Below are 24,656 nucleotides of genomic sequence, written 5' to 3'. Positions count from 1 at the left end.
AAATTCTTTCCCCGCTGATTTTCTCTTAACCCAAGTGTAATGAGGTTCCTCCCGCTATCACCACGACCCAAGATTTCGCCGCCGAATTACCGTCTTTGTTTAGCCTCCACCAGAATTCCTGATTTCAGGTGTGGAACAGGAAATGAAGTTGTTTCCCTGTTCCTCTCTTTGCCGAAGATTACGGTCGGGCATCGAAATCGAGAATTAACCGTGCGTTTTATCGCGGTTTCGTTTCGCCGAACTAACGTCGGGATCGAAATGGCCGAGAAATCGGAGGCAAAGAGAGAACGGTGCGAATGCAGGGGCGAGTAAAAGGAAAATAAAAGGCGGATGAACGGAGCTCGTTGATTAAGGCACTCGGACGCGAGCACCAGGTATTATCTCCAGGTTTTTCCGGATCCATTAATATTTCGGACACGCGGATCGACGCGAAAATTTCAATTTCCGACGACAAACGAAGCGCAACGCGGCGTGAAACAGAGCTTCCAAGGGACACGAGGGTGCGTATTGTTGACGATGTGTCAAAATACCGCGCGATTCGCCAGATATTAATTGATGGAAAACACGCGGCACGTGCGAAACGGATATAACGGATCTGAAAAATTGACATTTTCTAAATTTAACGCTATTCATTTTATTCATTTGATCCAGCGGTTATTGTTCCATGCAAAAATTGAACGAAGGACTTTTAAAGGCGTTGCAATTGCAAAGATGCTTCTCGATTCAAGCGAAGAAGGAAGCATTAGAAAACGCTTGGACGCGTCAACGCTGCTAATAGAATTTGTAAACTGGCAAATAACTGAAGTCACGGCCTTGACTTGCTCGTAGATACAAAGTATCCCGTTTAGACTTTAGACGAAGTATTCATTCGAATGTAAACGCGAAGGAATTTATTTAAACAGACATCGATTATGCATGATATCGGCTACTCGTATTCAATATTCATTGTAAGCGATTTAAATCAACCAGTAGCACTCTATGAATATATTACACTGGTTCAATGTAAAAGATACCAAACAATGAAACACGTCGAATATATCAGGTTAATAACTAAATTCTGACCTTTCGGTGTATTTTAAATTTCATAGCAGGACGAAATTACTGATCCCTGATTAAAAAACCGTTTAAAAAAATTTGTTTATGCAAAATTCACGAGCTCGGTTGTCAAAAGTGGAAAATACGTGGAATCGCAAACGATCCAAGAAAATTAACTTACACCGACCACGTAAAAGGAGCAATCGTTGAAATCTGTGAGGTATCGAGATAATCCTGGCCCGCTTTATCTGCCGAATAGCGAAGCTAGCGAGATTAGCTTCCGGTATCCGGGTCTACTTGGCCTAAAAGCGAGCTTGGCTGAAACGGTGGCTCGAAATTGCTTTCTGGTCACACGGTGCATCTTTCCGAGAATTTAAGGAACGAATTCACCTCGTTCTTGCTACGTGGTCTCGTGTGAAATAAGTTTCCTAGCCGAGATGAGACAACCTGTTCCTGGGCTGCAACGCGGTTTCATGCGGAAATGCATTAGGCATGGCTTGATTAAAGGGAGAAGAGAAACCGGCCAGAAGAAGCTAGGGAGATTATTATTTTTCTTCTCGGAGTTGCTAGTAATTTCGCGAACGCAGAGAGCTTCCTTCCTAATGAACGCGAGATGTTATTTTCTGATGCAAAGATTTATTTGTTCTACAAATGATCACTTCAATTTCCTTTTCGATATTTGATGAAATAGTTGGTTGGTAGTTAACGGGTTAAAAGATTAAAAAGAAATAAAGCTCACTGGTTTAGTTATTCCTTTGAGATCGACCAACACTAGCATCGTCTTCTCCTCAACCTTTTGATGTCCCGCCACGTTCGATTGCTCGCAATCTAATCGCTCTTCTGATTAAGATACGATTTCCTTCAAGAAGATCTAATAGTAGTTCGGAGCAGCCGAATCCAGGACGACGAAAGCCCGTGAGGATGAATCTCGTTAAAAAATGTACAGCTTATCGCGTGAACAACGAAAGCCCATTCGACCCGATGAATAATAACCAGAGGTCAGATTAAACGTTGACGAAGTTCAGCAGTCTAACGACTGTTGAATATTAAGCAGATTATCGACAGTTAGTTAGTTTGAAAACAGACGATCATCGTTCAATAAGCTGATCGGTTTAGAGTCTCCAGAGAGCAAGATTCGAGTCAAGCCAGAATTAATCAATGGAATCCGACGACAACCATATTCCTCTCTCGATGCAACGTTTGATCGTACTCTCCGGCTGACTGAGAATGACTTTCGTACACAATTGTACAGAAACGTGTCCACCGTTCTAACGTTTCATGTAAACGGAACGTTTGTCTGCTACGTGGTTTATGTATCGAAATTATTGAACAAAACATTTGCACAGATACAAATCTACCATGTGTGATATAAAATTTAAAATGTCACTGTTTCAAGAGACTACCTTTAGTTATAATCACAGGTGATTCTCATGGGTGGATGCGAAGGCAGTTGGAAAGATAATTTCGGAACTGAAAATTCCCGGTATCAGTTTCAAACAGCATTCTCAAGTTTTATCGAGAAACTTTAACCTGATCGAGGAATCCACTGATTTACATTCGCTGGATGCATCGACTCTTATCCAACTGGATACCTTTCCATCTTTTTGTTTGTCTAGCGGGATGTGTGTAAATCCGTGTGGCGATAGAATCCACAACAGTTTGGGATGAAACGAGTTGAGCGTACGGCAGGATTTGGAGCATGACAAGCACAGAACACTCGAGGAAACAGCTTGCACGAGGCGCGAGCGAACGATTGACGAGCGCGCGAATTTGGACCAGCGTGGGAGAGAATGTGGGTCGGATGCATGAAGGACAGGTGTGAATGTGAGAAGAGTGTCATGGATGGGATCGAGGATAAAACCTACGGCTTTGATTCATCTATTAAAATAAATTTCCACGGATTGATGTGTTTGTTTCACTCGAGAGAACGAAATTTATTTCAATATTGTTAATAACAATGACGAATTAAATTTGATCAAATAATAATTAATAAACGAGAACAGTACATGAGATATTTGAAATTCAAAAGTTTGAAGGGCTCCAAAAGATGTCGATGAACCGGGCGGCTTGGTTAAATGGATCGCAAACACCCCCAAGTTCTGGCGCATTAATTAAGGGACAAGTTGGGGCGATAAGCCGAGAGGCTTTTTTCCCGGATAAAAAAAAGAGGGCACGAATAGAAGGAAACGATCGCGGCTATTTTTAAAGAGTCGCCTTTGGGGTGAAAAATTCAAGGTTTCGAAGAGGCGTTGAAAAGGGACAGGCATGTACATGTATACCGAGAAGCAATTAGGTAGCTCCCTAAGGATCACAGAGAAGCCGGCTAATCTGAAATCTCGAGCTTTTCCCGAGAATCGAACTTCTTCGAGCTTCCAACAAACTCTGCCGCACAGAATGTTTCCCCAAGGAAAACTGGCTACATGTTACAAGAGAAAATATTCGCGTGATGCCTAATATCAATTGTTAAAAGGATGTACATATTCCCCGAAATAACAGTCTGTACACAAAAGCGATTCAACGGGAACAAGAAATAAACCTGTGTCCTATTCCGGCTCCTTACACTTGTGCCCGGCTGAAAAAGAACACCCGTCGCTCAAACACGCGTTTATTTGCTTTGAAATGCGTTTTCGAGCAGCTCCTCCTTTCGTGTTCTTTCTGACAACGGGCGCCGCGTATTGTACGCCCTCGCTCATCCTATTAAAATCGACCGGTACCGAGCATTTCAAACGTACCCTGCCATAAAATAGCGTTACCGGCTCCCCATTCGCTTCAATTCAGAGACAAAATCATAGCACAGAATCCGACAGACGGCTGTTCAATGTAAAGTGCAAGGAAACCGAGCAAGAGTATTCGGCATCAAATGGATCATCTTCAGTGCCTTCCTACTTTCTTACAACTTCTCTAACTATCCATTCATATGTAATGACGGAAGTATCCTTTGAAGTGATTCTATCTATACCTCATTCGAGGCTCTGCTAGGTAGTCTGAAGCCAAGTTTCCGAGATGGTGAAAAGAATCTGTTGGAAATGATGGGATATTTTAATAAATAATACTATATTCGTACGAAGAGATCTTCAAGGGCGACTAGAATCGTAAGAGGCATAAGGCACCAGCAGTCAAAAGAAAAGATCAAATGACACTTCTCGCTATCGCTATCCTATAAACAAAATTCGATGCACTGATTTGAAGCCACTATGATTTATATTACCATTTTATATCACCAAAGAAATGAGGCTGGACACAATAACGATTATTCTACGTTACTCGTTTCATTTTTTGTTATTTTTTATTATAAGATTTCCAACAGAATCCATTTAAAATACTACTTAGAAAATTTGTTACGATAATTCTTAATCAAATATCTTCAGTTTACATTGGGCCGCGAAATTGGGCATAGGTTTGATCCGTTTGCATCCCCCTAGCCTCGAAAGGGTTATGGATGAGTCCACTACCCTTAACCCTTCCGCTTTTAACATCGATTTTAATCGTCATTCGAAAATTAGATCTATCTTTACGAAATATCAAAGATGTTTCAGCAAGAAAATTTGAATTCCGATGGTCGATCCTACACGCCCACGATTTGCATTCCGGTCGATTAATAATGTACCGCCAGCTAACGGAGCCTTTGTGAAGGGGTTAGAGGGATTCAATTGGTAATTAAATAGGAGCAGCGAAATAGGGTGTCGGCGTTGGGAATAATCTAGCCGCAAGTAACCGTGAGGAACTGGTTAACCTCGACCCCCGGCCTTCTCGTCGTCGGAGGGTTGGGCCGCGATGAACTAGAGGGTGGGAGGTGGTGCAGACGCGAGACTGATCGATGAAGAAAAGTATGCTATTTCAGGAGGCTCGAGTGGTCGTGACGTGGGCGAAGAATCTGGTGCTCCATACGCTGTGACACCTTCTCGAGGGCTATCGATTCTCCGCTTGCATCAACTTTCTTCCCTATTCTTCCGCTTCTCCTTTCTCTCTTTCTACCCTTCCCCGCGGCACAGTTCGTTTCGTCGAAGAAAACGTGCAACCCCGCCAAAAATTCTTATGTAAATCGATTCAGGGCGACGCTGTTGAGAGGGCGGAGGAAAGGAAATGCCACGGACGCTACGAGACGTACGATCCGCAATACGTGTCGGTTACGTTGGCCGGGATAAATCGATAAACGGGGGTGATATTAGAAGCTCTTCCCATCGGATGAACCGCCGATGCAAAAGGCTGGATTTCAACGCGATGCGTGTTTCCCCGCTTTAGCCGGGTATTACGCTTTTGTCCGGCTTGAGTGTGCAAATCAATTTGTTGACGTTGCGTTCCCGCGTATCCGGATACCGGCCAGTACCCGTGAAAACGCGGCTAACACTTCGTCCAACGAACCTCGTTTTGTTCACCCATCGCATTATCCATCGTTTATTCTCGCCACCAAGCTTCGATACGAACAATTTTCCTCTGGTATCAAATTTAAAACTCGTACGAACGTTGCCGAGTATTTTCGCAGATAAATCGCGAACGTTTATTCATGTCGTATCTTTCTTTGTTCTTTGAACCAGATCGTAAAACAGATTTTTATACTATTCTTTTATTATTATTATTTTTTCTTTTTTTTTTATCGTAATGAAACTTTGATACGATAGGTTTAATTATCGAAATATAGACAAAGTAACATATGGATGAGTGGAAAAGATTGAAGATAAGGATGACAAAGAGACGCGTTTGCGGGCAAAGGTTAACGGCGATGTTTGAACTCGGTCTATTAGTCATTTCGATTGTTAATTCATTCAAAGAACTACCAGATAAGTTGATATTAATATCCTCGTATGTACAATCGCGTGATTTATGTCGTTAGCCACGTTGCATTGTTCGAAATGTTTTACGTGTACATACAGGATGACGTGCACGAATTTTTCACACGGTTCGCTTTTGATTCGCTACTTTGTGATCGGAGAACATGTAGCACGAGATGGTAGATGTTAATAGTAACAGTTCAAGAAAGATTTTCCTTTATTCGATGGAGAAAAAAAAAAAAAAAAAATAGAAAAATTATTCTGCTTTTCCATGGTTGGAAATGATCACGGATAAGAAAAGTGAAAACGCTTCCCTGCTCTCTCAATGGTTAATTGAAGTGATTCGAGGTGGAAGTGGCTGCAAACCGGATGGAATGCGTATTGTTGAAGATCATCAAAGCCATTCCCGGAATAACCGAGCCCTCACTTTCACCCGGCGTCGTTTCTTGCCTCGGTTCCCTGGGGATAATTAACGACCGGCAGAAAACCTCTCCGATACAGGGAGAGTTCTCTTCTTTCCTAGGGTCCGACTGACCGACGCTCAACGAGCTAATTATTCGCAGACGATTGTTAATTAAATAAATTCCGTTTCCCTGCACTGTGGTTTACCCGCTAGACGATTCTTCTTCCCTCTACAGATCGATTTTCATTCCGATCAATAGGGGTTGTAATCGAAAACAAGTATTGATTCTCTTTGATCAAACGGGTTGATTCTCTCGCGAGGTAAACCTTAGATTATAATGAAATATTTTTGTTGCATGATTGATTAAAAAATTCATAAAGAAAGCGGAGATAATCGATCATATTTCTACTGCTATAATCGATCAAGTATGATGTATCGATAGAGGTCGAGGGAGTGAATCCCTCTGACTTTAATCTATCTTGTTGGAAAAGTTGCTTGGTGTTTCACGCACTATGGGATTTTTTCGCAGACCCTCCCTCATAGAATTTAACATCGTCATCGGTTTCATTATATGGAACTTTGGTCCTTACACCTGTGTCTTAATAAACTGTGCGTTCACGAAACTCTATTAAACAGTTTCATCAATGAGTCCATTAATAATAGTAATCTTTCCTATTCAGTATTTGGAAAATTTAATAATCGACGAACTTCAGTTAGTCGTATAAAAAACTGAGAAAAAGAATCGCACAAATCATATTGGCTGTTAAAAGAATAACAATATCAGTAAACATACCACGACCATCGTGTTAATTACCAACGTTATCGATTCTTGGATTGTTTTTCAGTAATGATACAATGTTTGTATCATCGAGCTGACATTCAGTCGCGAGATAAAAGATAAGGGAGTTAAAAATGATGATTTAACAAATATCCTTGGTTAAACGATTCCAAGGATAGAGTTGGCGCTGCAATTTATAAATAAACTTATCGGATAAAAATTTACGAGTCGATGGTTAAAATTTGACGAGGAGATATGATCTATAATCGATTTTTTAAAATATTTTAAATTACTCGACAAGCACGTTCATTGTATCGGCTCGATGATACGCTACAGGATTCGTTGGAAAACAATGCGAGCCGTTGATAGAATGTATCGTAAAATTAATCGTTCATATATCGTCGATATATTGCTGAAATTCATCCGCGATAAATTCATAGCCGGGTCATTCTGTCGCCTCTGGCGAACGTTCCTTCGCGATGATGTTATGCTGCCGCGAATCTCCGGTTTACATCGAACAGATTTGCATAATACCAGCTCTGTTTGCCAAGCATCAAGTGTACGAAATCTCGAATTAGCACGCTCGTCTGAGGAGCAGTTATCGATATGCGCGTGACGCGCCGGAGAATTTAACAAACTAATTAAGAGATTCTAGCCGATAACCGTGGGAGCAATTAGAGTAACGCAGAATCGTGATTATATTCAGGATGTGTACACGGATTAATCATCGATGTTTTATATTCAAGAAATTTCATAGATGTACCCGTGGCACGGAACGTGTTAACCCTTTCAATTCATGGGAAGCAGGGTAATTTTTAGAAAAATGTACCCCGAGCTAAGTTATAATGCACTATTATCACAAGCTCGCGAGGAAAAGTAAGCTCCTTGGCTAGTACACGGCAAAGCACTTTGCTCGTCTAAGAAACGCATCGCGCTAAAACGTTCGCGATCAATTTACTTTCGACGCTATTCTTGGCGGCCTGCACGCCTCTAATCTTCGGGATAATAATATCGCGTGCGCGGATGAACTCTCGCGCCTCGTGTCTTTGAAAAATGACGTCAAACATTGCTTTTCTCCTGGTCGTTTTTCAGAAACCAATTAGAACGACATCGTCTCAAAACTCAACCAGTTTATTTTTCTTTCCTGAGAAGTAGTATTGAATATTAAAATTCTGAATCGTTTTTCTATTATCCTTTGTAAACTGCAATATATCGCGTGTAACATAGAAATTCCAGTTCATCCATCAAATATAATAGCCGACACGAGAAGACAGTTTCATCGGTTACCGGGGATTCGATTCTCGATAGCTCGATACACGATGCAACGCGCCGACACATCGCGGATGTGCCCGTAAATACGGGCTCCGTATTTAATGGTTCGAATTTACGAAAAAGCCGAGTGCACGACGGCAACGCCGGTGAAACGGGGGCATTGTTTCGATACCGCCGCTAAAAATACCGAGGAAAATTTACGAGCAACCAGGAAAAAATACGAGACGCAACGGGGGTGGAGTAGAAAAAAGAGACAGGAATGTCTATTTGGAGATGAACGTATGGATTTCGAGAAATACTGAATCAGGGATATGTTTGCATTGTTTATGTTGCCAGAATCGCTATGATCGTTTATCATGGTTAAACAGTGACGTGGAAGAATATGGCAAGTTTTTCTCGTAGGCTAATTCCCCCTATGGAAACGCCTACGCGAAATTCATAGCGGTCGTGTCTCCTTTTTGTAACGGGGTTCGACGACCCACGGATATAATCGATAAGGAAATTTAGCGAATATATCGAGCCTCGATATCGTACAACGTTTAGGCTTTTCGGAAACGTTATTTTATTTTCTGAAAATCGTTTCATCGATTCTAGAACGATTACATTGACGACATCGACGATTAAATCTGTAGCAAGTTGAACGAAAAGAAGATCGAAGGTGGCGTATTCGACAGAAATTCGAGGGAAAAATCGCGATTCCGTGAAATTTCCTTCGCTTGCAGCTTCGACGATACCGAGCAGGATCGCCGCTCTTGCAAATAGGCTTGCCGTTAATCCGACCGTGAAGATAATCGTTTTTCCGTTAGGGACGCCTTGGTTCACTTCCGGCATGTCGCATCGACGTGTCGCCTAGATGCGATTACGTGCGCTCTTCCGTGCATAGACTGTCTTCCTAAACATCTCTACAGATATTTTACTTTTGAATATTATTTTTTGATTAGCCAATGCCACTTGGGGATAAGGCACAAAATTACATTATCTTATTTTCTATTTTGTAAAGTAAATACAAGGTGAAAGAAGACTCTCTTCCGGGTGGTAATACAAAGCGTTTCGAACGAAACGGCGATCATAAGGCCGTAATTTTTGCGATTCAAAGAAACCTGACTGTGGCTGATTCTCTCGTGACTTGTATCCTCTTTTTTCCTAACGATCACACGGGAATTTCTCGTGGTCTCTACGTCGTCCATCAGAGACAGACAAACGGGAGAAAACGGATAGGAAGAGAAGGGTAGAGATAGAGTACGAGTTCGCCTGCGGGAACAGTCGGATTCGCGACTTCCGTTCCAGCCAGAACCAGTCGGAGGGTTCTCGAATTGATTTCCTCTTTTCGCCGTAGGTGTTTCACGTCTGATTCGGCGCGGCCATAAATTTCAGGCTAACTTAACCGTTCGCTCGGAAAGCTTTCTTCGTTAATGCCTCGGGTCTCTTCTGCTTCTCAACCGTCCTCTCCTCGACCAATCTCCTTCTCTTTTTTCCACTTCTTTTCCTCTTCCTTTATTCCAGTCTACGATGCCTTCGCGTCGGTAGCTGCTTCCTCGCGACTCCTTTTTCTAGGACCTTCGAATCTTCCGCAGGAGCGAACCGGACCGCTCGCTTCCAGCGGTCTTATTATGCCGCTCAATATTCAACGAAGAATATCGCGAGCGAGAAAAAGGCTGGCTCTGTTAGTTATGCGCATAATTTTTCGGCCTGCACGTCGAGACGTTCGATTCGATCGGGTCGGACCTCTCGCTTCTCGATGGTCGTTTAATGGCTGGGAATATCGCGGTATTTCCGTTCCGATTCACTGGGACTGATCATCAGGATTTATGAAAAGGGAAGGAAATGATTTCGTTCGTGTTGCTTTCTTCGCTTTGACAAGATTCCACGGAAAAAGGAAGCTGTTTCAAAACAGCCGTAACCTTGGAACCGCTCCAATTACATGCTCGATAAAGAGAGAACGACGAGGCACTGATCAAATGCCAAGTATCAGGCAATTCGCACGATTGCTGAGTATTCGAGGGAATTTAGGATTCGCAGACAGACGAATGAAATTCACGTCAGCATGAAATCGTTCGCTCTTCGACGAATTGGAACCTCGATTTGATTTATAAATTTCATGAATTCTGATTGTATCATCCGATCGCCAACTTTTTTCACGTACTTACTTCATAGAAAGCACCTTGTAATAAGGCAAAACGAATAAAAAACAGAATAAACCGACGGCCAAGCGGGAATGAAGTGTTTAACGCTCGAAACTTTTGACAACGAAATGCCTCGACACGAGCCTTCTCAGTTTATTGTTCCAAGGTGACGGGAACTTAACCGGTTGCTAAAACCGCCGCCTGTAAATTAGCCTTATTCAGGCTCGTTCTCGGCTACGCACGCGGACGGAACAACTTTTAGCCGTTATGCCACGAAATTGAGCGAGCTTCGCCGACACGTCCAGCCATTAGTCTAACGAATTTGAATCGCAAAGCGTGCCATGAATACCGGCCGCAGGATGTGGCCGCATGGCTCTCCCTGTGCCTATGTAACCTGTATTACTGCTACGTTCCGCCAGAACGGTCCATCGCGATAACTGGCCAGTTTGCTGGGCACCTCGTCAACGATTTAATACCTGCAAACCGATTGTCAGCCAACATTTCATTCCTTTTCAACTGTATTAACGCGTACCGGATTGAGAACGCGCCATATTTATGCGATGCATCGGCGACGCACCTTATGCGTCTTAACCTATCTATATCGGGCAAGCGATGACGCAGCTCATGTGTCCTGTCTGATACATATGGCGACGCACCGTATGCGTCTTATGGTTATCAGTCTGAAGTACCTCTAGCGGAACCGGCTCTAAATGTTTACAACCAAGTACACGGTGTTTCATTATTTTTCTCAAGGAATAAGCGAAGCGTTAAACTGTAAATGACGAGTGGTTGCAACATCAAGTCCTGGATAAACTTTTCCATAGCATGAAAGCGGGACTCGACGAACTACTTACTACACTATAACAACACGTTGTTACGGTATACGCGAACGGTACTTCGAATACGTACGATCGAGCCTCTACAAATACCGTTCGAGGTTAATCCGGTTCCGTCTTATAGGATTATGCCAGCCGGATCGATGATTATCTTCTGCGGCTCATAATTCTCTTTCATAATTTCTCGCCGTGACTTTGCGTTCCTTTATTAAATGATTATCGATGGATAATTTTATTAAAGACTTTGTTTCTCGTTCGGATAGGTAGGGAAGCGAAACGCCCGGAAACAGGATAGAAATATTCTTAAGGATCTAATTAATCGTTGCTGTATGTTCGTATTATTTTATTTCATTGGCGTACAAAGAAACTTTTTCAATAAACGACTCGTACAAAAGAAGCAACTGGACGACAGAATGACCGGTCGTATAATCCCTACCGGAAGGACCATGACTCATGGGTGGGTCGAATTAAAGACAACATGTTAATTATCGTACCGACAGAAAGGATCGGCCGCATAAACTAGTGGGCTAAAATTCGAGGCAGTATCTCTTGTGGTTCATCGGTCAAACGCTTTAATTAATTGAACCATCCCGGAAGTGAATGGATCTTATTTCTTCGTACACTTCATGTTCGAAACGAATATCTTTCTTTCGACGGAAGATACCAAAAATAACCTCATTAATACCAGAGACTTTAGATATTTAAACAGGCATAAATTAATTTGAAAGACTGATTGGATTACTCGAAAGTCATAACATTGGAACAGACCGAGGTATTTTGAACCAAACTTTCAATATTATACCCGTTTTAATCTCCGAGATCTAGAATTAAAATCAACTTCAAACGTAGACGGAACGATCAAATTATTTTCTAAAAGGTCAACTTATACCCGGATGGTTGGAGCGGTAAATCTGTAAGGAACTTGAGCGGAAACCTTGAAAGACTTGCACCATTTGCAAATGTTAAAATTAATTCTTCGAATAGTACTTATTTTAGCGAGTACTGAATCGTGTTCTATTTTAGTTCTCTTCGATCCGTTTCGATAGATTCGTAAAGTTGCTGCGGTAATTGGGATTACGGAGAAAATGGGACAAGAATAAAAGGATTAGAAGTGAACGGGGTTGGGTGAAGGTAATACTACCGAAGAGTGTACTTCTAACGCTTCTAACGTGGCATATGATATGTACGTGTACCGTATCGAAGATCTGTTACTCTATTGTCCACATTGCGTAATAATTAATTGGATAAAATATTCAAAATAATGTTTAAGGAATTTCATCGCAACATTCTTAGCGAGCTAACGGTAGCCTGGAAGTTGATTAAACGTCGAGATGCAGCATTACGAAATATTCTGCTCGCAAATTACTCCCTAAACGTTCCCTTAATTACATTTTACAAGCCGAGCGAAGCAGCCACCGCGATACTTTGTTTTCGCGACAAACAAATGTTTAACCGTGGATGTAGAATGTGTCTCGTTTCGTCGGTAACATTTTCAGTTTCGTGTTGGACAATTGTTTTCACGGTTATGCCGTTGCGACTCGGTCTATTGTTACGACCACGGAACAAAGACTACTCAATTTCCGTACGGGTAATATTTGTTGAAGCAAGGAAAATCAGGCTATCTCAATAGAAAGCTTTCGACTTTCGACGGTAAACGAGAACCTCGCGGGAAAACGCGGGAAAATTAGATCTTATTTTTACGACCGAAAGTTTTGCTTATACCTTGCATACTCTTCTATCTACCAGCTAACTTTCTATCTCATTAATTATAATTATAATTATGATTACAATTACCGGTATGACATTAATTGAAAACACGATGAGAAATTATCGTTTCAAATGATACCTAATAATTTCATTCAATTTATAACGAGTTTAGTTGCAAACCTAATATTAACGCTTTGATATAAGTCTTTCGCGATATCCGACAAGGAAAGGTTACTATAATACTCACAATCGCGTATAGTAAACGGACCGGTCGCTTAACGAGAATCGGGATTTCGCAAGAACGGCACAAGTAGTCCGTGCACTTTCTCTTTGTACGCGGTCAGGTACACTTTTACGAAAGCGTAAAAGAAAAAAAAAAACACAAAACTTCCGTGGAATTGTGGCAATGAAAACGTTATATCGACTCGTTTCGCCGTTAACGTACAATCGAATCGGTCTCTGGCGTACTAACGACGATGCCGTTGTGTAATATCGTGTGTGTGAAAGTTCGCACGATCGACACGTTCAGTTTAAAAATGTTCTAGATGCTCCTCTTTCGAGTACTTTTTATGCCAACGTAGTACTCGATGTGCTACTTAAGTTGGAAACGAAATTCAACGTTCTCAGTTAATCATCATTAACTTGGACCATTCTTGACCTTAATTACGTGTCTAAACCAGAATCTATTTAAATCCAGTGAAATTTTTACAAAATTCGAATCTAATTTGTTTCGATAAAAATATTCTGAGGAAGAAGTTCGATAAATATTCGAGCTATGTCTCCAATACTTAAGAGCACCGACACAAAGTCTTTGTTCAGTTAGTTTATCCACCTTCTTTGTTCGCACAATACTTCCTTCTAGCTTCTTCGTTTTCCTTTTGTCTTTCTCTTTTCCTCCCTCCTCTGTTTCGCAGTCGTTACAGTTAGTATTTTCCGTGGGATCGCAATGAATCCATCCTCTGACCTCTCTATTCAGCTTTCCCTCTATCATTATCGCTTATTCGCCTCGAAACTTTAAGTAATTAATAGTACAACAGCGATAACCCGTGTTTGTTCTCGGCACAAGAACGCTTTGACAACATTTTCTCTCTCGCGCGAATAGGAGAAAGAAACACAAGTAACGCAATCTCCTTTTACGAGAAAAGAAATCGCCTCTAGCCAATGTTCTTTCTTACTGAATGGTCAGAAACGTGAATCGTAATATGATCTTCTGTTTACATAGCCGAACACTGATCTTTATCTTTAGTAGCTACTACCATTAAAGGATAAAATTACGGCGTTCTTTTGGAAATTGCCGCGGCGCTTTTCCTGGCGTTTGTTTCTTCAAATTTTTATTTTGAAGGTTGGTATTTGTTGAGAATTTCATTGCGCGTCTTTTTGTATTTGAGCTAAATTTGTAGCTTTTTTCGTTTTTGAGTTATTAACTAGAAACGTAATTTATGAAACGAAAAAATTTTATTCACTTTTTATCTTCATGTCGCCATAACTTGGTCAGATATTGATATTCTTTGTTGAAACTTGGACACAACATTCTTTAACATATTTATACATATACATATTTATCATTATTACTATGTCTACATTGGATATAATGTAATATACGATTATACATATGTCGACGAAAAAAAGGGAACAAAAATGTGAACAGCGAAATAATCTGGTGTTTGCTCAGTCGATCTTTATCTCAAAGAAACATAAACGTAGGTCACGTTACTTCGATAGCTGCCGTCAGAGAAGAAGCATCGCTATAAATCTCGGACAGTGGACAGCTATAATTTGAATTCAATTTTAAATGAAACTCCTAAATGATAGAACAACGTAATATTGTAAAAGTAGTTTTATAGAGTAGAAACCCTATAATTGAATCTAGATACGTAACTGTACATCTGGTTCATGTTTCTCCTTCGTAAGGTGGAGCTTAGTCGTATCGATATAATTACTTAATTTCGCCCTTATTACCAATGATGACCGGTACAAAGAGAAACAGATGGAGAATTTTTGTCAGCCGGTTACGGTATTCCATCTGTTACGATCTTTATGGCCGATGGTACGGTCTGTTATTGCAGAAATATCGACGTGTTACCACTGTCGGATATTATCGCGTTCGAAAACGATCGTGAATAGCAGTTGCTTATGCACCTGTCCATCGTCCACCGATTGTGGTGGTAACGAATCGACCTGGCAATTGCGATACGAGAATATGCTCCTGATGCAATCGCTCGAACATAGCCCGCCGATGTATGCTTAACGTATCATGAATTTCACAGAATCGAACTCATGGAATTTGCATAGCCAGACAATTGGTATTGTACGACAAAATGCTCGATCAGACGATCGAAAAGAAACTTTTCTATTTTTTTTCTAATCAATTTCTCTTTCAATTCGAAGCCAGCGGATTAAATATCGATACTTCAAGCTTTGACGATATAATTAACGAAATGATTAAGAATTATCAATCAACCTTACCGAGCTTAAAGATATCAAAAATGAATAACAATATCACAACACTATTACAAATTGATAGACAAGTGTCTGATCACGAAGTAAATGGAATGACGTCAAAGATACGCGAAGAAAAAGTGCTGAAACAGCTGATGAACAATTGAAATGCAATTCCAAACATGATACAGCGATTTCGTTTTACACATAATACATCACGTAACTAGTTCGTTTCACGTGATTTCCAAGACCCAGTCTTGAATCAAGTTGAGACTATACTGTAATAATTAGAATAGAAGAAGAATAACGATTCTTAAATCCTACAATAAAATATTAGGAGCTGACGAGCTTCGATTCGGGTCAATTTAGGTCAGGATCCCGACTCGAACCCGAACGACATTCTCCTACCCCTGACATACATTTTCCTCCGTAACAAAAGAGGCTAAAACGTACTTGCAAATATATATTTACAAAATATTGGGTCATGTTTGATCCTGTTATTCGTCGTACACACGACTAAGCTGGCATTCGTTGTCGAAGAGTTAAAATATTTATGTACACGACAAACGAACCTAAACGCGTCCCTTTCAATCGAGAGTGCCGGAGAGTAATTTTTATTTGCTTCGTACGTAAACAAGACCGGTTCCTTATGAACCGTGACCACCGGGCTTCCATTAATGAGCTCTTTCCGTAGTACGCGTGTAAACACGGCACGTGTTTAGCCCGGCAAGTGAAAGAACAAGCCTTTTAAAATAGAACCGGAGCGAGGGGAAGCGTTTTCAAGACGAGTTTCGTGAGTGCAGTGCACGGGAGACCACCGAGTATTCTCGAGGGAGGCCGTAAGGGTCGTAAATTCGCGGTTATCCGCCACGTAAACGTTGATACAACATTGTTATGTAAAAACTACCTTCGTCGAGCTGCTTCTTGTCGTCTTGTAATTTATTTGACGTCTACGGTATGAGAAAGGGATATCGGCATGCGGATCCTGAGACACGGGTATACCAGATATTAAATTGAATATATTACTTTATAACACACATGAATAGCAATACGGAAAGATGAATGGCGGGAAAGAGTTCCTTTTACCACCCCCCTCCAATTGACTGAAAAATTATCAGCCAAACTTCTCATGAGTTGTAAGTCAGAAAAACATTAATGTAGAGGGGCGGAAATTTTTTTTCGGAGAAAAAATTTTTTTTTGAAAAAAATAATCTGATCTAACCTAACCTAAATCTAACACTGGATATTTTTGCCATTGATTATGGCGAGCGCGAGAACAAGAGACGCGAGATGATACTGGAAATGTACTGAGAAAATGTACTCACAAACACCGTATGTGAACTATTCACATACATCACTACGGTGAACTGATGTGATTGATTTGATGAATTTAAAATTTCATTGTCGTTGTCTAGAAGAGTAAGATGGTGGCAATTTTTCATGAACCAAGAATTTCCGCGCCACGTGACTTACCCATGTGACTATTATGCATAAGAAGTTTGCCTGGGGATTTTAAAGTCAATTGAAAGGGGTTGCTAAAAGGAACTTCACTCAAATGGCGAGCTTAAATAGATCATCGATATACAGAGTGTTTCGACAACAAAGAAAAATCCATCGAAACACCTTTTTTGATACGCTAAATGTAAAAATCAACCGATCGAAGCGTGTGACAAAAATGATGAAATCGATAAAAGAGGGTTGTCCTTCGATCGGCTGAGTACCTTGAATGAACAATCGATTTCGTGCAAAGAATATTCATATCACGCGTTACAAGCTCGAGGTTCGATAAAAATACAACCGTGTGAAACACAAGGGTCCCATTTCTCGCCGGATGTTTATTTTACTTTCGTGGAGTCCCTTAATTGTTTGAAGCAGCGCGTTCGGAAGGTAGAAAATGGGAGGAAAGTATAGAAAAAGAGAGAGGTGGAGGAAAAGGTAATGTGGTTTTACGATTGGTACGTGACACGGTCGGATTTCTCTGGAGGAAAAACGTGCACGATCGAGCTCTTGATCGCTTTCAGAATATTCTACCAGCATGGAAAAAATCCATGCGAAGGGTGTGCTGTGTTTTTTCCTTTTTCTTTCTTTTTTTAACGAGCTTCGTTCCCGCATCGGTCATGCAGTTTGCCTTGATCCTGAGTCCGTTTAGAGAAATGGTACGCGTCGATCGTGTTCCATGTTACAGATCGAGAGCGGTGCTGGCCTCGGCAATCGCGTTTCAGACCCGTATTTTCCCGCTTCCTCCTCCCTCTTCCTCCCCTCGCTTTTCACTAGGTCACGATATATCGTAAAAGCAGAAACGAGTCTCTCTAGCTGGCCGGTTAAAAAGCTAGACAGTAGTAGCAATGGAGTAACGTTAACTTTTGACCGCATTGGCCGCAAAAAGCCTGCTGTTCGTACCGAGAATGACCGAACGTTCTCCTACTCGATCTACTTTCGGGAAGAAACATCAAACGTCGGTTATAGAGGGGAAAAACTCGCGCAAACGAGCGAATCTACCCCTTTTACTTTATCGATCCCTTCGATCGTTGTAGGAACGCGTATACACAGGTTCCTAGCAACTCGACTAAGTGAGCCATAAATTCTTTCTAAGTTAAAAAAGAAAATTCTGTAGATATACGAAATTTGAACCGAGTTTCGTAGTTGAATTTTTCTTAAATTTGAAGACATTCATATATTTGTAGTTCTTCAAAATCATTATTCGTTCCACTTTTTATCAACATCATGTGCGTATGAAAAAAGAAGAAAAAACGTAGCTAGGCGTGAAATATCGATTTAAATGTTTCACAAAAGCGGATTCGCCTTGATCCGTTTGCTGGTTCTTTGATACCATCGGACAGCTCCATCTTTTTTCCTCTCTCTTTCTATTCCCAGTGGCCGAGGAACGGCAGAACGATCGAAACGAACTGCAGAAGCAACCATCCTTTCGCCACGATTTTTATTGTACGCGTTTGTTACAAGAAACATCATCTCGTATTGTCCGTGGCCGCTTATACCCGGATCCCTCATCTTTCCCCGAAGAAAAGAAATGTATCCGTCCTGTTCTTTAATCGACCTTGACCGTGCTTTGCTCGATATCCACGACAATGGATCGCGGTCGAGCCGAAACGGTCCGCTCTGAAACGCCTTCTTTTCGAGCCTCTCTCAACGAGAGGACCTCGCTCGGCAATCCTCCAACCTACCCACCGCTGATAAACCACGTACCATTTTTTCAAGATTCTTCACTGAATATTTTACAATAAAAAATCAAGATTCTTTTGCTGTTTTTCAAACTGGAACAATAAAAACTTAACGTCGCGTAGTTCTTTTCCAATTCTATTTATCCTTGGTTCAAGTATGAAAGAGAATAATGAGAAATAACAGTGTCAGAATAATTTCCATGACGTTACCGGCCAGTGAAGAAAATAAAAAAGAAAAAAAAAATGAAAAAAAATCCTTGTGAATAGAAATGGATGAAGGCAACGGTTTATTACCGAGTTCCGAGCAGAAATCATTTACCAGTGGAAAGGCTGAAAATCAAGTCGCCCATTCGATTCGATGGGAACTGGCTGTTTAATGTTTCACCGCGAAAACGTCGACCGACGGGTAAAATAATTAAATGATAGAGTATCTTTAGTAGAAACGAGGCTGAAAGGCCGCGTTACTCTCGCGGCCCGCCAACGGAATACTACGTTCGCCATGAATTTCAATTTGCACGATTAATTGTAACGAAACTAACCTTCTAGGGGACCGCAATTCTCCGTGGAAAACATTTCTTAATTGAAAACTCAGCCGTACCGGAATACTGCTGTTTGATTCCTTTCCTTTTTTTTTCTCTTACGTTATTCCAAAATTGTACGAACAAAATATTTGTAACTGGTGAACATTTATATGAGATTATTCAAAATGCATACACGCTACTCGAAGGTCTCTGTGTTTGAAATATTTGAATTACTTTATTACCTTGCAAGCGTATTTATACGAGTCTTGAAATAGTTATTGGAAAAAAACTTCGCTAAGCCTTACGACATATCCCCCATCAATTCTCTCCATCGTCACTTACGAAATACCTACACAAGTCGACCTAGTTTCTAGAAGCACCCTATACACCGTTTTTCTGTTCAGAAGCCATAAATCGTACAGGATATAAAGTTCGGAAACCATCACGAATATCTTTACTTTCACTCTCGAAAAATTCAAAGGAACAACAGATTTTCTTTTCTCTAAATAAATTTCAAAATTTTCATATACAGGGTGTCCTATTTTAATCTATCCACGCTATGAAAAAATATTTCAAATAGAAATTACTCCGATTCGAGCAACACAAAGAATAATTTTCATAATCAGCAGGGTCGGCCCTGAGATTTCGGGGGTCCGAGGTGAGCTCCGAAAAATATATGACATAAAAAAAAGTACCTCAAATAAGATTTATAAAATTAACATTAAAGCTTGTATAACTAATTTAGATTTGCATTTACATCAATTAATATTTAAGTAAACTCTTCTTGCATTCTTAGACGCAAAATCGTCTTATGGCTGCCCTGGACCTTGGAGGGCCCTAGGCGGCCGCCTAGTATGTTTAGGGCTGTCCAGGGCCGGCCCTGATAATCAGTTTAATAAATAATCTTATACCGTCAATGTTGGATTTGCATGTTTTCCACTGGGCATCGATGTTGTTAAATTTTCAATGCGCGGGTATTTTTAGAGGAATAGGCCGCGGTGTCGTTCTTTCGTCGACGTGCGCGCGCGCGGATATTCCGCGTCGCTCTACACAACGTAACCACGGCTCGTTGATTTAATAATATCGAGACGCGAAACAAAAGGTGAAGAGGAGAATCGATAGGGGAACGAAGAACCACCGAACACAAAGCATTTATCCTTTGATGCGACTGCTACCAATTAAACAGCCTCGTCTGACCGGCTACCGAGTGCACTTCGCGCGACGACAACTTTGTAAAACAGAAAAAAAAAGAAAGAAAGAAAGAAAGAAAGAAAGAGGAAAAAAACGCGACACATCCGGAAAGCTAGCTCAAAGCTTGGAGAACGTCCCGTCACGACTTTCACGACACAATTAATTCACAGGGGACGAGAAGGAGGCACAACGAGCCGACAGCGTGAGCTCTTGACGTGAAAAAGGGAAAAAAAAGCATCCGTGAAATTGTGTAGTAGTCGTAAGTAGAGACAATCGTCGAGAATCAAAGGTAACCATTCATTAATTAATTACGGGTGTAAACTCGTGACGGTACTTGAAACAAGTATAAACAAAGTAAATTTACTACCAAGCTATGAACGCGTCGTTGTATACCCTTCGAGTGTGAAATCGCGTTTCGATTGACGATCGATCGAACAAGGGGTGGAAAAATGTATCGGTGCGATAATAACGCGTCACCGCGCGAGATTCGATTCTGTTCGTTAAAAGTTTGCACCTCGAGTCTTTCGGTATATCTGTTATTCCGAGTATTTGAAATGAAACACTGCATATGACGCAAAAGAAAGTGGAAAGATAATGCGGTACAGACAGCGTAACGAAGAAAGGGAAGAAAAATAAGTGATAGGAATATCGGTATTGCGAGGGTGCACATCCGTTGTTTAATCAAAGAAACTATACGTGCGGGAAGACGTCTCTCATTGATCCGTGAAAAATCTCGCACACCGACGATTTCGTAATCATGACATAGTGAATAAAAAGTACGGGCAAGTAAAGCCGTACTATACGATAACTATCGAACGGCGGCCAGGGATTGCGTGGATGCGAAGGATAAAGCAGAAAGAGGAGGCGGAAGGGTGCGGTAGACATATTAGACGAAGTGACAAGGCTCACCTTGTCTGAGGGTATGTTGCGCGAACTCATCGTAGATGGTGGCGAGGGTGTCGCAAGGAATCCAGAGGCCGTCCGTAATTTGACCCAAAGCCGAGTTTTCGAATGGCACAGGTATTAACAAACGGTGACAGCAGTGAAAAGCCAGTGCGACGCACAACTCGATGAAAACACACTCACGCACAGCTCACTATTCCGGGACCATTTCGGCCCGAGCCTTCGCTGCCCGATCCACTCACTCCAACACCTGTCGTTACTTGTACATGTCGGGCGCAAAGTATTTGGGTAACATCTTGCAGATAATGCACGGAATACGCTCTGTAGTATGCACCGCACGCACCCACCGTCCCAGTCTCAGAGCCAAACACATAAAATGGCGATCCTGAGACGATGCAGCCTTCTGGGGAAGCTTCGGTCACGGAGTACGCGGTTAGACTAGTCTCTCAGTTCGATGCTCAGGACAGGTAGTAAGAGGGGAGAGTCGTCTCTACCGCTCCGCTCGGTTTGTTTTGGAACTATTCGGAAAGCCAATGCCCCAAGAATATTGTAAACGAAGCTTATCAAGTGTTATTATAAACTGAAAACAATTTTTATTATTGCTTTCTTATGATTATTCTTGTGTGTTTCTTTCGTACCATTACGTATATGTTCTTATAACTTTATTAATGCTTTACTTGTAATAAAATATATGACGTTAATATCGTTTAATTTTATTGCGGATACTACCTTACACCAGTACTTCATTAATATTAATACATAACCTCTGTTTATTTCGCGATTATTAACATTTTGACAGTTTGCGAATGATATACCTCTTTGTTTAAACATTGATTTACATGTAAATAATTGTAAATTATGTATGAAGCTACAAATCATACGTGCATCTGATGCACAATGAAACTGCCGTGATATAACTGTTTATGAAAGTATTTAGAAAAATGTCGGCAATTATAGATGACAAAGTGGTTGCAGGAGCAAAATCTGCAAACTCTGTCAAAGAGGATCCTATTGTAGCTTTAACGGTACATTTATTGTTATTAAACTTTATTGTTTAACACCATAACATTTATTTCCAATCGTTTATTTTAGGAGAAAGTAAATGCATTATATTTTTTTCGAGATCATTACTTTGTGAACCATTCTATTGAGGAAGCAATTAAAAAGAAAAGTGATGTAGAGAAAGAAATGAAAGATACCATAAACAAATTTGATGAATGTAAAGGATATGAAATTGATGGATCAAGAGCAAAATATTATTATCTGAAGGGAAAAGCTTTAAATGTTACAGAACGATTTATACCTCAGGCAGAGGAATTATTAACTAAAGCTGTAAAATTAGAACCTAATTTAGTAGAAGCATGGAACGAATTGGGAGAATGTTATTGGAAAAATGATGATATTCAACAAGCAAAAAATTGCTTTGTTGGTGCTTTACGTCACGTAAAATTACATTATAAGAATTATATACTATTATACTTAATAAATTTTAATAACTCATTGTATGATTGGAACAAAATTACAAATATTTTAGGGTAGAAATAAAGTATCTTTAAGAAATTTGTCGATGGTACTCAGACAAGAATCGGTATCTACTGTTGAACAACAAATCCAAAATATACAGAAGGGTGTAGAATATGCTAAAGAGGCAGTTAGCCTTGATACAACAGATGGAATTTCCTGGGCAATTCTTGGAAATGCATATTTATATTCCTTTTTTACAGTAGCACAAAATCCTTCAACTTTACGTCTCTGTATGTCAGCTTATGTGCAAGCAGTAAGTCACTTGTGACATGATTAACTTACATTTTAATTATTCACTGGGATATTCATAACACTTGAATTATTTTTAGGAAAAAGACATTGTGGCAGGAAGTAATCCTGATTTATTTCATAACAGGGCAGTGGTAAGCATTTTATTATTACCAGTATAATACTGAGAAAGTTCAGCAACTTGTATTTATGTAAAGTAATTATAATATCAGGCTTTAAAATATCAAGAAGAATATTGCTTAGCATTGAAGTCATTTGAAAGAGCAATGTTATTAGATCCATTATGGGAAACACCACATAACAAAAGGGACGAATTGTTACAATATTTAAAAGATGTACAAAATTTAGTAAACAATAATGGAAAAGTAAAACCGAAAAGATTGTACCAAATGATACGGGTATACACATTTTTCTAAATAATCAATTATTTTGCAGTTAAAAATATATTTCGTCTCGTGAAATTGCGTAACTGTAATGTATGATGCTGGTATATATACAAATTTATAGGCTTCTGATTAAATGTAGGCATTGGATGTTAAACATTTGGGACCTTATAAAGGTGGCTCTTTCACGTCCGGTCAGAAAACCGTAAAATTAGATTTAGTGTCGTTGAAAACTTTAACCCTCGGATTAAATCCTGAGAAAGTTATATTTGGGAAAGTAGTGTGTTGGATACAAGACACGGATTGCGTACCTTTGTAAGTCTATTTTAGAAATCGATAGTGACAAAGAAGAAAGAGTACTTATTGTCTTAATAATTAAATTGAACTTCTCAGCGCATTTTGTCTCGTTGACGAAGAAAAAACATGTATCGGCGTGACCGTATACAACCTTGCCAAAGGTCGTGGGGTAACTGTTGGAGATTCTGTTGCTATACCTGAACCGTTTGTGATTCATCAAAAGTTTTCTTATCTCGACAATGTTCGTATTATTAGTGATGATATGCACGTTGCCTTAAGATTAACAATTATGTAAGTATAACTTTTTTTCAGGACTTTGACTTCAAATCTATACGCGTTGAAACTCCGGTTATATTGGTTGTTAATGGGAGGAAATTAGGTAGAGAACAGCAAGCATCTGCAAAATTACATACTTTTAAAAAAACTGATTGAGCTTGATACACAAATATTCGTTCGATAATTTGTAGCTAGCAACGAGACTTCCTTCGATCTAAAATAGGAATCAGTGTCACTGTCAATACCTAATGTGATATTTGAATTTCGAGTTTAAGTATTATAGTATATTAAATAGCATTAACTAATCTTACCATAGTCAATATTTCGTGAGATAGGTCGGTATACTTATATTGTTGCGAGTTTATCCGTAAAAATATTGTTCTAGTTAGAAACAATTCAATTAAAAAAGAAAAAAAAGACATTTTATACAATTTGTTTCGTTCACGTCTATACGTTCTAAGTATTGTTACAATTTATTTATGATATGTTAACTAGCAAAGAAATCTCGAGTGCTCGGACGAACCGTATTTAATAAATTTTTGTAGATAGGATATAAGGAATTTGTTATTGATACCTGTCGGAAATGTAGTTTAATAATAATAATTATAATTTTATACATAGCATATCTGCAAATTTTTATAAAAATCAATAAATGCGAGTACTTTAGATTTCTTTCTGCACTTTAAAAATCAGTTAAAAAATGCGTCGTATAATAGAATCGCGTACAAAAATACTGATCTTTTATAATACATTATCGTACGTATTTTTCAA

At 40.0% G+C, this 24,656-nt stretch overlaps 2 protein-coding genes across 3 annotated transcripts in view; one reads left to right on the top strand and one right to left on the bottom strand.

The window, feature by feature from the left end:
- UBL3 (ubiquitin like 3) overlaps positions 1 to 21,576 on the bottom strand; it is a 55,124-nt gene extending 33,548 nt beyond the window's left edge. The window contains exon 1 of one of the 2 annotated variants that reach the window (XR_004583027.2): positions 21,163 to 21,576. Coding sequence is in view for 1 of the 2 variants with exons in the window: in XM_034338689.2 (XP_034194580.1) it covers positions 21,163 to 21,192 (30 nt within the window). In the remaining variant the exon portion in view is untranslated. The remainder of the gene's footprint in view (positions 1 to 21,162) is intronic. The other variant, XM_034338689.2, reaches the window with a different exon arrangement.
- A 464-nt stretch (positions 21,577 to 22,040) lies between these two features.
- On the top strand, positions 22,041 to 24,304 carry LOC117610834 (tetratricopeptide repeat protein 5). The gene is made up of 8 exons (XM_034338667.2): positions 22,041 to 22,181; positions 22,249 to 22,599; positions 22,691 to 22,933; positions 23,010 to 23,063; positions 23,142 to 23,327; positions 23,455 to 23,627; positions 23,706 to 23,850; positions 23,922 to 24,304. The coding sequence occupies exons 1-8, from the start codon at positions 22,080 to 22,082 to the stop codon at positions 24,039 to 24,041; spliced, it is 1,374 nt and encodes a 457-aa protein (XP_034194558.2). The 5' UTR covers positions 22,041 to 22,079; the 3' UTR covers positions 24,042 to 24,304.
- Positions 24,305 to 24,656: the final 352 nt, after the last annotated feature.

The sequence above is a fragment of the Osmia lignaria genome, chromosome 10 (assembly GCF_051020975.1).
Source record: "Osmia lignaria lignaria isolate PbOS001 chromosome 10, iyOsmLign1, whole genome shotgun sequence".
NCBI lineage: Eukaryota > Metazoa > Arthropoda > Insecta > Hymenoptera > Megachilidae > Osmia > Osmia lignaria.
Note: the sequence above shows the minus strand (reverse complement) of the source record. Positions and strands in the feature narration are given on the sequence as shown.

Coding starts and splice junctions, on each gene's coding strand:
- LOC117610834 (XM_034338667.2), top strand. CDS start 22,080: ATGAAAGTATTTAGAAAAATGTCGGCAATTATAGATGACAAAGTGGTT. Junction 22,182..22,248: donor ATCCTATTGTAGCTTTAACG/GTACATTTATTG, acceptor CGTTTATTTTAG/GAGAAAGTAAATGCATTATA. Junction 23,064..23,141: donor TATTTCATAACAGGGCAGTG/GTAAGCATTTTA, acceptor TTATAATATCAG/GCTTTAAAATATCAAGAAGA.